The sequence below is a fragment of the Pogona vitticeps genome, chromosome 5, assembly GCF_051106095.1.
Source record: "Pogona vitticeps strain Pit_001003342236 chromosome 5, PviZW2.1, whole genome shotgun sequence".
In the NCBI taxonomy this organism is placed as follows: Eukaryota; Metazoa; Chordata; class Lepidosauria; order Squamata; family Agamidae; genus Pogona; species Pogona vitticeps.
In genome coordinates this window covers 115,661,039-115,679,137 of record NC_135787.1, presented here as the reverse complement: position 1 = coordinate 115,679,137, position 18,099 = coordinate 115,661,039, and the positions used below count along the sequence as shown (strand labels likewise).

General features: G+C 38.5%; 1 protein-coding gene across 2 annotated transcripts; it reads left to right on the top strand.

Moving 5' to 3' along the window:
- Positions 1-524: 524 nt before the first annotated feature.
- DNAJC2 (DnaJ heat shock protein family (Hsp40) member C2) lies at positions 525-18,097 on the top strand. Of its 2 annotated transcripts, none has more exons than XM_020789983.3 (17): positions 525-712; positions 2,765-2,955; positions 3,209-3,284; positions 3,631-3,729; positions 3,828-3,969; positions 5,007-5,087; positions 6,087-6,152; positions 7,085-7,176; positions 7,259-7,380; positions 8,996-9,145; positions 11,317-11,405; positions 11,489-11,558; positions 12,500-12,684; positions 13,523-13,623; positions 15,577-15,684; positions 16,539-16,693; positions 17,968-18,097. In XM_020789983.3, the coding sequence occupies exons 1-17, from the start codon at positions 655-657 to the stop codon at positions 18,040-18,042; spliced, it is 1,860 nt and encodes a 619-aa protein (XP_020645642.3). In that variant the 5' UTR covers positions 525-654; the 3' UTR covers positions 18,043-18,097. The 2 variants fall into 2 exon arrangements, 1 of the variants encoding a protein (XP_020645642.3); XR_012087463.2 differs by having other exon boundaries at positions 526-712; positions 13,523-13,637.
- Positions 18,098-18,099: the final 2 nt, after the last annotated feature.

Sequence of the window (18,099 nt, the reverse complement as noted above, 5' to 3'; positions counted from 1 at the left end):
TTCTCCAAACCCGACATTAGCAAACTTGTTTGAAAACAAGTACTATTGTTTTAATATTATCTTTTAATGACGCAAGCTGCTTCCTTACATTCATTGTTCTTAGCTTTAAATACATATTTAGACCACCCTGGTTCACTCCTTGCTTTCAGCTTTAAATATTGTCTTTCAATGATGTGGGCAAGGAGCCTTGAGTCCTTTTTTCAGGAAAAAAAAAAGCGGGGTAAAAATATTTTAAATTAAATGATAAAAGAAAAAGCAGTGGTCTCTGTGACGGCGGCTGCCCCGGTTGGCTCGCGGGAGCTAAGCGGGACCAACCGCCTTTCTGCAGCGACCCTTCCGCGTCTCCCACGCCGGCGGGGGCCCCTCCCGCGAAGCCGCTCTATTCTCCCCCCCCCGCGAGGGTTGTGCTTGCGGCGGGGGGGGGGAGGAGGAGGAAGAGAGAAGCCTTTTCTCTCTACTTCGGAGGTGAGCCGCAGGGCGAAAAGGGAAGTGGCGGTGATCTAATGCCCCGGAAGTAGTTGCTGGATCGTTCGCCGGCACCTGGCGACCAGGGAACCGGGCCGAGAGGGGAAAAAAGGACAAGCCGACCAGTTCCCCCCCACACACAACTCGCCGCCGCCCGGCCCCAGTGAACGGGGCTCCCCGACTACCGCCATGATGCTGCGGGAGGCCGCGGAGGGACAGGCGACGGCGGCCACCAGAGCCTTGGCGGGTACGTGACGTCTTGCTGCCTCCGTCCCCGAGCGAGCCCAGAAGCGGCTCCCGAGGGCGCCTTCTCTCCGCTTCGCCCTCTTTGGGTGGCCGAGGCGCCGGGTGGAGGCTGTTCTCTGCCGCGCAGCCCCTTCCGTGCTCAGGGGAGGGGGGGTGTCTGCCTTCTGGGTAGTTCTTGGAGGGAGCAGCCGCCGTTGCTCATAGGAGTAACTTCTGCTGTGCCTTGTAATTTGCCAAACCCCCCCCCCCCCCCGGCCTCAGATTCATTTCCCTTTAGGAGGCGGGGAGGCAACTTGCTGTCCCCTCGGGTATTTTCGGACTGCACTTGATGCCATCCCTCACCATGGACTCTGCTGACCATCCCTGATGGGAGTTGCAGTCGAGCAACTAGAAGGCGACAGGGTGCCTATCCTTCAACTAGATTCTAGACGCTGGACTTTTTTTAAAAAATCCTTTTTTAGCTGGCAAGGGTTCAGCTGTCTTGTGGAAGGTGGAGGCAAGGTGGCTCAAGAAAATCAGCAGTCTGTTCACGTTTATTTGTTTAACCTGTGTGAGGCAAATGCCATAGATTTCGTTCTTCACCATGAACACTCGCTTCTCCAGATAGGTGTATTTCATTTCATTTCATTTTCAATTGCTTATATGCCACCTGACTTAGAGCCAGGCACTATTCTAGGCAGTTTGCAATCAAAATTTATTAAAAAATTACTGCTTACCAATTAAGTCAGTGACTGGAGGGGATGATGCCAAACTACAGATAGTTTCTGCCATAGCCAATGCAGATGCTGGTAAAGGAAAAACAGAGATAGTAGTCTCTCTTTTGCCAGTCCAGTTATTCACCTGCATAGAAGTTCTTGCCATTTGTGGCTTCAGCAAGGTGTTAAATACAAGGCTGCTGTAAAGAGAACCCACACACACACAGAATAATGTACTGTGTTTTAGTATCCCCTACAGTGCTCCTAACCATAGAAAAACAACCATAGAAAATAGGTGTGTATACTTCATCCAATTAATATTTTCTTCTTTTTAAAAAAGTATTCTGTTTCTTAAATTTCTTATAGGACATTGGTAAACTCTTTTTTTTAAGAATTGTTGCAGTTAGAAAATAAGCTGTATATATAGTAGATATAAATATAAGTAATGTGATGCTTGGACTGTACATATTACAAATGAGGCAGCCCTATTTATTTATGCCAGTGATGGTAGAAATGCTATACTTCAGTCAGTTGTGCTGTAGGATAAATTATTGTTATCAAAGAGAAGTCTTCCCTTCCGTCTGTAATCTTATGGATATATTGACCAAAATCCTGTTGGACACAAGGTGAAATACATAAATTGCTGTGGTTGGGTTTGATTAGTAGTATAGTGACACTCCAAGCTCAATCCCATCTCTTGTTTGGCCATTTTATTATTGTTTGTTATAGGCAAAAGCATTCCAGTGCAATAAATTATTGGGGGAGGGGATATTAGGATTCATTCTTTTCAAATCAACTAATTCATTACAGTCCAATTAAAGCAGGATACATTTTCACTGGACTATCTTTTGAGTGTAGCAGTAGTTTGAGAATCACTAGCATAACTATGACTGTGCTATTTGTAGATTAGCTTCTTTTTTTAAAAAATGCATTGGTTAATCAGTATGGTACACTTGTGATATTAAACTATGATTTGCTTTTTCATATGTTTGTAGGATATGTCCCTTTTCTTGAAGGAGTACAGTGGGGTCTTGACTTGAGAACTTAATCCGTATTGGAAGGCGGTTCTCAAGTCAAAAAGTCTGTAGGTCAAGTCTCCATTGACCTACAGTGCATTGAAAACCGATTAATCCCGTAACAGGCCGTTTTTGTTCCATTTTGGGTTTTTTCTGGTCTGTAAGTCAATTCTCAGGCTGCAAGTCAAACCTAAATTTTGTGGCCAGAGAAGTCTGTAACTCAAAAAGTCTGTAAGTCAAGCCGTCTGTAAGTCTGTAAATCCATGCAGATTTGTAGGGTGGGATATGAACTTTGAACATTCAGGTTTGGTAAAGATTCTCACCTTTTGCTTTCATTCACAGCATCTGTGCTCTGCCAAGTTGAACCTGTGGGGAGATGGTTTGAAGCATTTATTAAGAGAAGGAACATACATGCTTCGGCCTCATTCCAGGAGCTGGAGGATGAGAAAGAGCTCTCTGAAGAATCAGGAGATGAAGAGTTACAGTTGGAAGAATACCCTATGTTAAAAACCCTTGATCCAAAAGATTGGAAGGTATATTATTGTAAACCACAATTGGGTGCTCAGTGAAAGTTCTTTTAATCTACTTTGAGAGTTTGTCTTCTTACTGCATGGCTGGCTTGTTGTCTTTTCAAAAGCATTTGAAGGGATTAAAGGCATTAAGCACGGTAGGGTCAAAACAAGTAGCCAGTGAGAGTTGATGGTAAGAGTAGCTTACCATGGGTACTTCTTATAGGCAGTTGCTGTTTACCATGGGTTGGTGTTAATTATTGTTTTTTTTTTCCAGAATCAGGATCATTATTTAGTTCTTGGGTTAGGACATATAAGATACAAGGCATCTCAGAAACAAATCAAATCAGCTCGTAAGTACCTCTCACTAATTCTTGATATAAAAATATCCAGTTTTATAAGCAGTTCTAGAATGTTCTATAGTGTTACATTTTTCCATTGATGTAAGTAGATATTGAAGTATCATTTTATTTGTACAGTGCGATGTTTATATCATGAAACATATGAAATGTCACAACTACATCCCTTTCTTCTAGGAAACTACATGAAATACAAAGGGACATAATTTGGAGAAAATAATTTTACATGATTATTTAAAATTTAAAATTAATTTTAGTTAAAATTAAAAATGTAATTATGCATGCTGTGAAGATAATGGGTTGCATTTCAGTTGGATCTTTTCTTTTTTTAAAACAATAGATAAAGCCATGGTTTTGAAACATCATCCTGACAAGCGAAAAGCAGCAGGAGAGCAGATAGATGAAGGTGACAATGACTACTTTACTTGTATAACAAAAGGTAAGAACTAGTTCTTAGGTTTTGTACAGAAAAACTGCATAAAATAGTTCTTGTCTCTTTCATGGAATAACTTCTGGCAATTTAATTTCATTTTGCAGCTTATGAAATTTTGTCAGATCCTGTAAAGAGACGAGCATTTAACAGTGTAGATCCTACTTTTGATAACACAGTTCCTTCTAAAAGTGAAGCAAAGGAAAATTTCTTTGAAGTTTTCGCACCAGTTTTTGAAAGAAATGCCAGGTAAGCCTGTTGGGGACATTCTTCTCCCAGTGCAACTTATTGGCATCATGTCTTTGTTAAAAATGTATTTTTGCCTAGTCACTTGGAAGACTTGAACGTTTGCTTAAAAGGAATGAAAAGGTGCAGTCGGTTAGCTGAGATCTTGATAGCAGACAGTTTGTCTACACACTAGATAGTTATTGGAGTGGGAGGGGAACTGCAACTCCTAGAAATGCTCAGCTAACATAGTCATTAGGATTTTTGATTTGTATTCCTAAAAGTAATTTTTCCAAGCTCTAATGTCTCAATTTAATTGAAACTATGTCATAGTTAGATATTACAAGTGTAGGACTCCTTAATTTTCTGCTGGTCAGTACTGATGTTACTGTTAGTGTATTTGTAAAGACAGTGCAAGCACAATTGCTTTCTGCAATTTTTTTTAAAAAGTAATTTACCACCACCATTGAACATAAGTATTTGTCAACATAGATGGCTTCAAAATTTTTGAACATTCCGAATAGCTCACAAATATTCGCCTGAATCCATTGTGGTGTTCCACCACAAACAAGAAAAGATGTTTCTTATGGCAGCCTCCTGTGCACTGCCAAAATCTGCTCTGGAGAGCTGGGAAATCCTGTGGAACAGAATTTAGGCAGCCTAATATGGCAGGCCGAAGAGGGTATAGGAGGGTGTAAAAATCCTGTTGCATTAATGGCAATCCTCTGATGAACTGATGAGATTAAGTCAGTCTTCTGCGTCAATATAATATCCGTTCTCAACTGAGAAAGGTGTTAGTCAAGATTTTTGTAGATTAATGGTACCTTGCATCTCTCAGTTTTAACTTTCTTTAGTCCAGTGTCTATAGGTTATACATTGTTCTTCCACAAGATGCTAAGAATGTATTTACAGTAGTATCACATTATATGGTTAGATTTGTTTTTGAATGTTAACTCAAACTGAAGTTCAGTAAAGCTCAGTGGAGTTAAAATGCCATTATGTATTTTTCTGGTTTCTTTCATCTTATTGAGTAAAGGCTCCATGTCTCTTAAATGCTGTAGGTGGTCAAATAAGAAAAATGTACCTAAACTTGGAGATATGAATTCATCATTTGAAGAAGTGGATGCATTTTACTCATTTTGGTAAGGGGACCAAGTTTTTTTCATCATTCAGAAAATTATATTTTTGTAAAAAAATATCTGTAAAAATTAAGTGGGAGGAACATTAGAGGGAATCATAAAATTATTATACTTGAAGACCCTATAAATATGAAAATATATGAGATCATTTTATATTTCAGCAGATGAATAAAGAATGGGACAGGCAGTGATATTACATTGTATCTCCATGTTGAACAGTTACTCATGACATTTGAAAAAATCCCCCCTCTGTCTTCTCTAAAAATATACTGCTACAAATGTAAATCACTAAATTTCAGAGTCAAGACTAGTCTGATATCTTGTAACTTGCCAGAAACACGTCATTTTTTACTAATTAAATAGATGAATCTAATATTAACACAGTTTCCTTGCTGTGCTGTGATGCAATCACATAGGAATGCAAATGTTAGGTTGTAAAAAATATAGGAAGAAACATGCTATCTCCATACTTTAAACTCTGAAGCCATGATGGTATTCCTTTGTGCTTTTTGTATGCATAAGCGTGAAATGGGATCATTCCATAGAGGAAGGACCTATTATTGCAGTCAGACCTTGTTCACCATTGTTTTTATTTATATGTTGCTTTCCTTAATTGTGAGTAAGTGTTGGCAGCAGAAATATATTAGAAGGCTTATAGGAATACTGTCTACTGAATTTCCATATAACCAACTAAAAATAGCTTCCCAATATACTGGTCGGAATCTTATTGGTGTTCATGTAGGGTTTGTACAGCTCACCATGGCTAATTGCAGCTAATGGACAAGGTGCAAGGGTGCATTCTTTGGGCGCACAACCAGACAAACAACCAAGAGATGCTGTGGCCTTTCCATTAGTTCGACATAGCAAACTACGTATGCAAGGCTTGCGTGAACACCTGTGGAAGGCTGGCCATTGAGAAATTTACAGTACTAATTTTCCAAAATTTTATTCAGCATCTACATTGTGTTGTTTTTTTCTCTCTTGAACATCTTAATACATTAGGTATAATTTTGATTCTTGGCGAGAATTTTCTTACTTAGATGAAGAAGAAAAAGAAAAAGCAGAATGGTGAGTAGAGGACTCTTTTGTAATGTGTAAATGACACTCTAGAAAATACCATATGATACAGAAATGTGGTTAACAGTGCAATCTTGTATATACCTACTCAAAGGTAAATACCACTTTGTTAAAAATAAAATATCAACTTTATCTGGAAATAAATTTCTTTAGTTTCTCAGCATTATGCCAGTTTAAAAATATATATATTCTAGACTCTTTTTTGCTCCCCCCATCTTACCTACTTGGCAGAACGTATGGACACAGCAGCAGCAGACAAAATCCTGGGAGAGATTTCTGATTTTAGCAGAAGCAGAACTAGAAAGAGCTGGGATAAGGAGGGCAATAAGAATTGTATGTATTCTTGCACATAAAGCCACAAGTTAGGGGTTTTAAGTCACATAGTTTCTGTGATTGAATGGCAAGTAAGTTCTGAGCCCACAGACATGATTTTTCTGTAAGGTTCTAATTGTGGCTTGCTCAAAAGAGACATGTTTCTGCTTGTATAATTCTGCATCTGTTAAACTGAAGAAAAATGTCCATAAATTTCTGGTTACTAGTTCTGTTTTTTGTTTTAGGAAAAAGGGAAAAAACCTATCTACAGTATTTTGTTTGGAATCTTATTGAACTGCATGTTGTTTAAACCTTTAAGAAATGTATTTTTGTCTGTAAAATACTTGGTCTTTACTTTTCCATTTTAATTTTTGTCTATACTTTTTCCATCTTGAATGATATTAATATTACTGATTTAAATTGTTGTTTTTAATTGTTTTATGATTTCCTATTGTAAGCCACCCAAAGTAGACATAGTCTAAATGGGCAGGATATAAATTTAATAAATAAATAAAGACCCCCATTGGTTTGCAACTTTTCCTGAATTAATATTGGTACTGGAATGTGCATAACATGGCTTTCTGCTTGATACATTAAATCTCTGTTCCTAGTCGAGACGAGAGAAGATGGATTGAAAAGCAGAACAGAGCAGCTAGGGCATTAAGGAAAAAGGAGGAGATGAACAGAATAAGGACTCTAGTTGGTAAGCATAAACTTCACTTTTTAAAGGAAGCCAGTTTGTTGTCTTTTAAACCTTCATACATCCTTTCTTTTTCTTTTCTAAGATACTGCATATAGCTGTGATCCCAGAATTAAAAAATTCAAAGAAGAAGAAAAAGCAAAGAAGGAGGCAGAAAAGAAAGCAAAGCTAGAAGCTAAACGAAAAGAGCAGGAGGAGAGAGAACGAGTAAGATCCAAATTTTACATGTAGCATTGCAAACTGCAGATATTTGAATGCATGCAGAATGCTTTGTTTCTTTGTCCAGTTTCACAGCTTACACAGTAGGTTTGTTTCCAGACTTGACCACACCATAGCCTAGGAATAACATTACAAGTGAAGATATTAGCTGTAAGAAGAGCATAACAATGTTCCTTTTTTCAAAACAACATAATTGAAAGTTTCTTCCATGTAATGAGCAACATGTACTACAGTGGTACCTCGACTTATGAACTTAATCCATATTGGAACGGCGTTCATATTTGGGAAAGTTTGTAAGTCGAGGCAAAATTTCCCATAGGAATGCATTGAAAACCATTTAATCCATGCGGCTATTTTCGTTCTTATGTCGAGGCGCTGTTCGCAAGCAGAGGCCTTAGTTCCCATAGGAACTAATACAAAGCCGGTTAATCCGTACTCTACCACTAGGGGGAGAATTTTTAACATTTTTTTCTTCTTTTAACCTAAGATCAACTTAGGTCAAAAAAGGGCAGGAAAGGGTTTTTTTCATTCATAAGTCGAGGCTCCGTTTGCAAGTCAAAGCAACATTTTGCGAACGGAGCCGTTTGTAACTTGAAATGTTCATAAGGAAGACGTTCGTAAGTCGAGGTAGCACTGTACTGTACATAATTCCTTTTTCTGATTAATTTTTGGATATGTTTTTCTGGGATCTTCCATACTTTAAGCCATTTTCTTAGTTTCTTGATGATTTTTTTAAAAGAAAAGAAAGGTGCATTTGTTCATCAGCTTAAGGTTGCCTCTACTGGCATCCAACTGTTACATGTTTGTGACAACTGTTTGTACAGTTATTTCTATTTGTAGTATTTGCATTCCTGTTCCCCCCGCTCCCTCGAATCAAAATCTTTCGCCAACTTTATATATCCATAAGCCAAACTGTTCTCTTCACTTGATTTAAATAACTTCCTTACTACTCATATGTTAATGTGTTCATCTGTGCTTGGTTATACTTGTTACTTACCAATGTCCATTTAATGCCTCATAACGACCAACATTAATATTTGTACCTACCACTTTCCAGAACTGTTAAATGATCCTTAATGATCAGTGTTAAGATTATTACCAAGCTGGACCTTTCTATTTCTATTGTATTTTATATCTCGTCATCCTGTGTATAAATGTTTATTAGTAGTATTAGCCATCAAGTCAATTATGACTTATGGCAGCCCTTTCCAGGATTTTCTAGATAAAGAGAACTCAAAAATGGTCTACCATTCCCTTCTTCTGGGGGCACTTTAGTAGTTTCCAGCTTAGCCAAGGTTACACCAGCCCTTGTTCTGGAATACAACGTGGGGAACTGAAGTTCTGACCTTTGACTGTGCAGCCAGATACCTCATTCACTCAGCCATCTGGCCAAATATCTGTCTACTGAGGCTATACTCCAGGACCTGAGAAAGTGGGCTGCAATCTATGAAAAGTTAACAAAGAAAATTGTTGGTCTGTAAGATGCTATGAGACTGTTTTGTTAGTTTTGCTCCAGTAGCCTACAGACTAACACATGTATTCCTCTTTTAAAAAAACACACACAACACAATGCAAAAAATCTGCATTTTCTTTTCTGTCTCAGCAAAGGCAAGCCGAACTAGAAGCAGCACGATTAGCTAAGGAGAAAGAGGAGGAGGAAATTAGACAACAAGCACTTGTTATGAAGAAAGAGAAAGATATACAGAAAAAAGCAATTAAAAAGGAAAGGCAAAAACTGCGAACAACTTGCAAGGTATATGGATGTTGCTGCTGTTCAGATTTTATACACATTATAATTCCAGCTATTGAAATATTAGTCCAAAATAACATTGTTCATTGGTCTTTATCATGGGGAAACAACTTTGATGCCTACTTTATATTGTCTAGGTCTTATTTAAAATACTGTAGAACTTTATATTCACTTTTGATTTCATTTTTAAAAATATCTTCATGGCCTGAGGGTGATTCCAGTTATATGAGTAAAAGGATATTGCAAATATTAGAACTTCAATTGTATTAATCACAAAACATATTGACATTTGACATGCTTTCCTTTATGCAGTGTACCTTGGAAAGCTTCCAAGAACCCTTTATTGTGGCTGCCATAGATAAATTTCAGTTTGGTTGTCAGTTTATTTAGAGAATAATAGCTATGGCTCCATATGTGTAACTAAGTAATACATGTGGTCAATCTGTCAGTGAACGCTTTGTATAAACACTTTTATGTACCAAGTTAACTTCCTCTCTAACTGAAAAGCTTTCATACCTTGCATTGTCAAGACAGTTTATATTTCATTCAAAACGTAAGCTTCTCTCCATAACCAGAAGTTCTTGAAATCTTCTCCTGCATTTAGTTTTTCTTGTATTTTGTATATGCTACTGTTTAAATTTGTTTATATAAGGAAGTGGTGGTACTGTCCTAATGAATTTTTAATTACATTTAACCACTACAGGCAGTCAAACTCATCTGAGACAGTTCAGTGGTGCCTCGCATAGCAATCGCTCCATATAGCAATGAAATCGCTTTGCGATGGACTTTTTGCCATTGCAAGAGCGATCGCATTGCGATGGCCCCTATGGGGAAATTTCGCTTTGCGATGATCGCAGGGAAGCGATCGTCGCAAAGCCCCCATTTTTGGCCAGCTGATCGGCGGTTCCAAAATGGCCCCCGGGTAAACAAAATGGCTGCCCGCTGTTTGCCTCGCTTTAGAGGCACCGAAAATGGCCACCACAATGGAGGATTTTCGCATAAGGTTAGTTTTTAAGCCCATAGGAACACATTAAACGCATTTTAATGCGTTTCTATGGGCTTTTTAAAATGGTTTAGCGATGAAATCGCTTAGCAGCTATTTTTGCTGCACCGATTAACATCGCTAAGCAAGGCACCACTGTATGTCTTAGGGAGCACTTTAAGAAATACAGTCCTGCATCCCAAAGAAAATTCATGTTGAGGTTCTTTGTTTTTGCTTCCCAGTTTGCCTCTTTCGTAATTATGCAATATGTCACACAGTTCTTGAAAATGACTAAGAACTTGTAAAACTTCTGTGATTACTTGGAGGAATTATTTCTGTTACCATTTGCATGGTGAATGAACTTTCACCCTCCATTAGTATGTTCAGAGACCTTTAACATATGGAATAGATTGTATGTTCCCTCTGGCTTCTTTTTGCAATTACTAATTTCTTTCAAGCAGTTGTTACAAGCCCTCTGTCTCCACTCACTCTGACAGTCTGAAGTACAGGTCTGATTCCATGTCTGGCTTGAACATGGCATAATAAGATCCTGATCTATAACATTTGTATTCTTGCATCAGGAATAGGGAACATAAATGTGGCCTGTGGACATATTTTTGATTCTTGGAGTCCCTGCTATTAGTGATTAATTAAGCCATATTTTTAATGTAAAATAAAATATCTAAAGCCCATGCAGTTTGTCTTGAAAGCAAAACTGAACATGTAATGATTGTACTGTACTCTGAAGTAATAGGCATAGGTGTCGTACCTTAAAACCGCTTTTCATGTGAAAAGGGTACAATTTTAGGTGCCACTGATTTTCAGTGGTAGATTGACATTAAAGGGTAGGGTAGTCTATGGTAGGGTCTAGGGGAGGGCTGAACCTGGCTCCAGACCTATCAGAATTAACCAGTTCTGCCTTGGAAGATTTATTTTTCCAATCAGACTATAATTTTACAATCAAGAGAAATGTCATCTTATACTTTTTACTCAGATAAATAGTGACAAAGCCTTTAAAAAGAAGGCATTTGAATTCTTAGATAAACTTTTGATAATCATATTGCTAATGAAACTTGGCCACCTTAACTGAAGAGTTATAATTTACAGCCAAAGCATTCCAGTCCAACACTTTGTAAATTCCATACGGTTTTTCTGTAATCTAAAGATAAAGGATATGATGGTCTACTTTCAGAACTGGAATTATTTTTCTGAGAATGAGACAGAGTGCGTCAAAATGATGGAAGAAGTAGAAAAACTTTGTGATCGTCTGGAGTTGACAAGGTATGCATTCCTGACCTATGCTTTGTTTTTTGACCTTCAGCTTTCTGCTAGATCTGAAATATCGCTCAATAATTTATTTTTAGTCTGCAGTGCTTGAATGAAGCACTTACATCCACAACAAGGGAAGAAGGAAGGGCTGCTGTAGAAAAACAGGTAATTATTAATCTTTTGTCCTGTAACAGTGAATCAACGTAGCAAAAATAGCAGTGTGAGTTTATTGAACATTTTCATTATTTTGTAGCAGAAAGAGCTTATCCTGCAGAATTGTGTCTTTGAAGAGAATTGCAGCTGTTTTGGTCATTAATAATCCCACTGTATTGTATTTGCCAAGGCTATCAGAATCTAAGTGTATAATAAGCACTTAGCTTGCTGTCTAGAGGCTGGCAGGTAGATCATTTTACGCAACACTTCTGTTTTCATAAGAGATTAATAGAACAAAATATGATGCTGCCTCTTTTTCTCATGGACAGCTGATTTGAAACCTTGGTGTATTAAGTTAAATATTTTAAATGATAAAAGGCATGTGGGTGTTAGTCAGGCACTGTATCCAGGTTTGAATGGTCTTCAAGTTTTACATAAAGTCATACATCCTAGCAAAATTATTACTGATTATAAGAGGAGGGAGAAAGATCAAGGCCATGTTCTGTTACTCTGTTAATCCGAATTGAAAGCTTTAGTTTAAATGGTTTAACAATTCCTTCACTTAATTGTGGCCTCATGTGATTGGTATCATGCATGCATGGTGAAATCCTGGTCTTGTACATTGATGATACAAGCTTTTCTTCTTTGGCTAGGGAGTTTCCCAATACATTTGGAATCAATCTGAAAGTTCATATTGAGTGCAGTTTATTTCTTTAACTTGAGGATAAATTTGCTTTTAACCACTTCTATATGAAATTTATAGTCATTGTTCTTTTTACAGTTCCAACCCCTTTTTTAAAAAATCCTCTCAATCCTATACTGGTTGGAAACCATCAGAGTTCTCTCAGTGTCAGTAGGAAGAAAATCAGGGAATTAGTTCTCTAATTCTTGGGAGAAGGGTTTTTTGTTTGCAGTAATTCAATTCTGAAGTGCCTATTCTTTTATCCATATAGATAAATGAAGTAAATGAACAGATGAGGAGAGAGCGAGAAGAAGCAGAAGCTCGGATGCGACAAGCGGCCAAGAGTTCTGAGAAATCAGCCAGCGGAGGTGTTGGTGGAAGTAAACATTGGTCAGAAGATGACTTGCAATTACTAATTAAAGCTGTAAACCTCTTTCCTGCTGGGACTAACTCAAGGTAGGTGGTGTGCCTCTTTGTATACATGTATATAATATGTACAAACGACAGTCTTGCACTGAAGTATGAAGGGAAGAAGGGGCCAGAAGTTATGCTTATCAAATTGATTAGGGAATATTCTCTTCAACCCAGGCATTTTCACAAAGGTCAAGATCCTACAGAATAGCAGCAGTCAAAAAGGCCTGCTGTGGAGTAGCACAGGATTGTTCTGCTTGCACAAGCAGTGCTCGCCTTTAAGAATGCTCAACTTACGCTTACACAACAAAGTTCTAGGAGCCTCTTTGAACAAGTAACAACAATGTCAAATTATTTACACTTCAATTTGTTGTGCAAGTGGCCTGACTCAGTAGTATCCTAGTCGGTATAATTCCAACTGTGAATTCTTAAAATTTTTATAATAAAATATTGGCCAGTATCTATTGCTGATTTATGCTATCCCTTATGCAAACAGAAATTGCCAGTAGGATTCTGGCCATTCTGTATTTCTAACTGTAGTAGTTCTGGTAGATGAGGCCAATACGGGAATCTCTTTTCTTCTTCAACCATCCACTTTGCTTAAATGTTCATTCCAAGTACCTGAATAGTTGTACTTGACATTGTTAAATACATAAATGTGGCATTAAGAACAACTAAAAGTCAAAACTTACTTTGTGAAGATGCACGTCTTTTATTCAAAGACATTCTGCATCCAGCAAGTAATACAATTCTTGGATAAAAGGTTTCTTGCCAGGTAAGATGTTTATTGGTGGTTAATATTGTTTAATCTGGTCAGCCAATTAATGGTAAATGTTAGCACATTGTTTCAAGGATTGTCTTTGTTTTCCTTGTGCTAATTTAGGTGGGAAGTTATCGCCAATTATATGAATTTGCACTCTACTACGGGAATTAAGCGGACAGCAAAAGATGTCATCAACAAAGCAAAGAACCTCCAGAAACTTGGTATCTTTATCTTTGTAAGATGGTCTGCATGCTTCCATTTTACTTACCAGTAAATTCAACATACATGTGTTTGGCTATCACTGCCATATTCTGCTGCCCTCCTTAAATCTGAGGCAACAAGAGGACTGTAATTCCCCTCAAATCTCCTGCACTGCTCTTTGCATAATCTCTGCTGGTGTACTGACTTCTGTAACAATCAACAGTCCCAAGGACTGAATTAAGGGTGTTTACTGCTCTGGGTGTGTGCCCACATCCCAACTTTATCATTTTGACAATTGTGATAACCATCTGAGTATCCAAACAAACTGCACCAGACCACAGAGTTCTGACTCCTGTCCTCTGAAGATGCCGGCCACAGAGACTGGCGAAACGTTAGGAAGAACAACCTTCAGAACACAGCCAAAGAGCCCGAAAAACCCACCACAACCATATGAGTGTTGCTTCTCACGAGAGAGGTGTAACCACTTCGAATGTTATCTCTTGTAAACTGATTAAAGCAATCTGCTTCAGGCAGAGACAATCCCATCTTAACTGTCACCTCCAGAAGAAGAAAAAATAAGGGATCAAATGAAAGTGTCATTGTTGCTAGCAAAACAAACTATGAAAAGTGGCTCCTATGATACTGATTTTGAGAAGCAGTTGATACATAATCAGCAGTAAACTGTTTCTTCAGCCCTATCTTTGCCTTTAGGGAAGACAAATAGTGGAGCCACTGGTAAAGACACATGTAATAATTTGTCATTGCTGAGTAATATCTCATTGAACATTGATTCACCAATGCAGGAAATGTTTGTATAATAATACAGTCACTCTTCCTGCCATAGTTTATCACAATTACATGGCACAAGTTGTCCATAATGTACTACAGAGAAAGCTGCTGGTGCCATGGCTGGGGTGTGGTGAAATACTGTCATAATACTGAGAGTTTAAATTTGAAAGCTTAGACTACCAAGTATGTCCAGACTTCCATAATTCGTGACATACACTGAACTATATTGTCAGGGCTTGAAAAATGCACTCATTCACTCATCTGTGACGAGTGAAAAATGCTGCTGGATGAGTCACAGCTCTCTTCCTGCCTGCCTCCTTCCCCTCTACCTGTCTCTCTCTAATGCTGCAGTCCTCCCCTCCCCCTTCCCATTGCAAAAGCAAAACTGCCCTCTTCTCGCAAGAAGAGAGTTTGAGCGGCACACAGACATATAGCTCTGCAGGAGAATGTAGAGTAGTCCCATGCTGGAGAATATGGAGATTCTCTGCTCCCAATTTCAACCAAACAAGGACACATCCTGGGGTGGGAGGGAACCGTGGCTCCTTAAGAGGCTGGGAGCTTTTGCTTTCAGTTTTACTTTTGCTGGAGACATTCAGAAGAAAGGCATTCAAAATACAAGCTTCATGACCCCACAGGCACGCAGGTAATAAAGCAACCCAAGTCTGAGGGTATAAATCAGTGATTCCTAGTCCCAATAAATTGCAAGATTATAATCCGGATATGATGACTGGTGAAATTTTTGACTGACTGGTGAGACATTCTACAATTTTTCAAGCCCTGTATTGTTTGATTTTTAAGCACCAACTGTAAAAAACTTAATTTTAAAAAAGTATGCTTCTTATATACTGCCCCATAGTACTTAGAACTCTCTGGGCAGTTTACAAATTAATTATGTACACATCGCCCCCCCCCTTTGAACTGGGTACTCATTTTACCAACCTCAGAAGGATAGAAGGCTGAGTCAATCTTGAGCTGGTACCTGGGATTGAACCCCAGGTCACGATCAGTTTTGGCTGCAGTACAGCAATTTAACCACAGCACCACAAGGCTCCTGGTTTAATTTTAATCACCACCTCTTATCTTTTCTTTCTTTTTTTTGGGGGGGGGGTGTAAAATATTGGTTCTGACATGATTACTTAAAATGGAAGATGAAATACCTAACCAGTTTTCTTATCTTATCTTAGATCCTCATCAAAAGGATGACATAAACAAGAAAGCTTTTGATAAGTTTAAAAAAGAGCATGGAGTTGTACCTCAGGCAGACAGTGCTGCACCATCTGAACGTTTCGAAGGTAAGTGGAGAACTATTCAGAAATTTGTTCCCTATGTGAGGTATCCTACCCCTGCATCATGCTTGATTAGAACCATGCTGTCTACTCAGACACTGCATACCTGTAAAAATCTTCCATCTGCATGCCACTACCAAATCCCAGTGAGAGACTGGATATCCAAGGATCAGAAGAAATGCTAGATCTGTGTGCTCAATATCTGTTCTGCTGCTTCTGTTTACAGTCACAGCTAACTAAATCAAGATCCTGAGGCTACCATATCTAATAGAGAGGCTTTTTCATATTCATAGGTTCTGGTGCACAGGCAAAAGTTTTGCTGTTTCACATAATAAATCACACTACAGTAGGCCCACTAAGTCAATGCAGATTTAGTGACCAGTTCATCTATAAGTTCCATTAATTCAAATGGTCCAGTTCTCACTGTGACTTGCTTTAGCACAGTAAGTTGCAGTTAAGAGTAGGCCCATCTGAATCAGTGGGGCTCATGGAGGATTGACTCACCAAATCCCTTGACTCAGTGGGCCTACTCTAATGTGATTTACTACTCTGAGCAACAAGATTTTGGCCACAGAATAGCTAGTGGAAGATGATGTTAACTGTTTGGGCAGAAATCTAAAACTTTCAATTATTGAAATGCAAAATGGCTATGGATCAGGGGTGGGATACCTTTGGTCCTCCAGCTATTTTGACCAATACGTGGAGGCTGAAGAGTTCCTGTTCCTACTCTAGAGTCTGGCGTAAAGGCATCTATTTGGGAATGGGTGCTAAAAGATTGCTCAGTAAAAGCTTTACATAATTACCTTTCATTAAGTCTCTCATTTAAACACACATTTGTGATTCTAAATTGCTTTTACCAGCACCATTTACAGATTCATCTCCTTGGACAACAGAAGAACAAAAACTTTTAGAACAAGCTCTGAAGACATACCCAGTAAATACTCCAGAAAGATGGGAAAAAATAGCAGCTTCTGTTCCAGGCCGATCTAAAAAAGACTGCATGAAGCGATATAAGGTAGATGACTACTTTCTGATTACTGTAGGAATATTATGTATGCAATAAGCAGTACAATATAGGAGAAAAGATTCTCTCTTCCTTTCCCACATCAGCACTTCAATCTTACTTCTGTGCCATTAGAAACATGAGCTGTTCTTGAGATGAGAAATCATGAGCCTAACTCACAGTACTTTGCTAAGAATAGCCAGTGACGGATTAGGTTATACCACTGCTGGAGATGGAAAGAATCATCAATCTTCCCTTTAAGTCATTGTCTTGCATTATTTTTATGGTTGTTAGCCGCCTAGAGTGGTCCTCTCGGACCAGATAGGCGGGGTATAAATCAAATAAATAACTAAATGTGGGCCAAATGCAGACCCTCTGGACACACAAATGTGACCTCCCACAATCCCCAGACATTTAAAAATGTTTGCTTATACCCTCTAGAATAGAGGTCCCCGAACCCTGGTCCTTGGCCTTTGCTAGAGCAGGCCATGAAGACAGATCTCCCCCCCTCCTGCACGCACTCTCCCCTGCATGCGAGTGTGCCCCACTCACCCACAAGCGCGCTCTACCCACCCATGAGTGGGGGGTGCCCCACCCCCCAACTGGTCCATGGTTCAGAAAAGGTTGGGGACCCCTGCTCTAGAAAATATAGGGAGTAATTCTGCAGTGTGTTGGGATCCCCATCATGTTGGCTGCTTCATGTACACTCCATTTTTTAAAAATACATTCTTTTTTTTTCTTTTTTCTTTTTTGGTACAAAAGGGTAAAAGGGGGGGGAGGTAGATTCAGGGGAAAAAATCTTTTGGGATAAATATTTTCAGAGATGGGGTGAGTGTGTGCAAGCCTATAGTATTCCCTTCCCTAACAAGAGTACCCAAAAAAAAGCGCAAGACATTATGGTTTATATCAAGCTTATGCTGAAAGTCAGATTTTTTATCCCTTTGTATAAAATGGATTTAGGGGAATGATTCACGTTTTCTGACTGAAGTATAGTACCTGCATGTTACCATGATTTTTTTATGTATTTATTTAAAATATTTTTACCCCACCTTTCCTTAAAAAGGACCCAAGGCAGTTTACATAATTAAAAAACAATGTTTAGATTGCAGCATTTTCACTAGAGATGCATGAGTTGAAACAAACATTTTTGAATTTGACTATTGGACCCTTGGTTTAGAATTGCCATGAACTGATTATTCTTACTAGCTGTTCTAGTCAGCTATCAGAATTGTACTAGATTAAAAATAAAGTTAATATGAACATTGTTTTTTCCCCTCATATTCTAGGAACTTGTTGAAATGGTTAAAGCTAAGAAGGCTGCCCAAGAGCAAGTAGTGAATGCTGCTAAAACAAAGAAATGAAATTTCAAATAACAATCTTTGTGTTTTGTTTTATAATAAAAATGCAAATACACAATG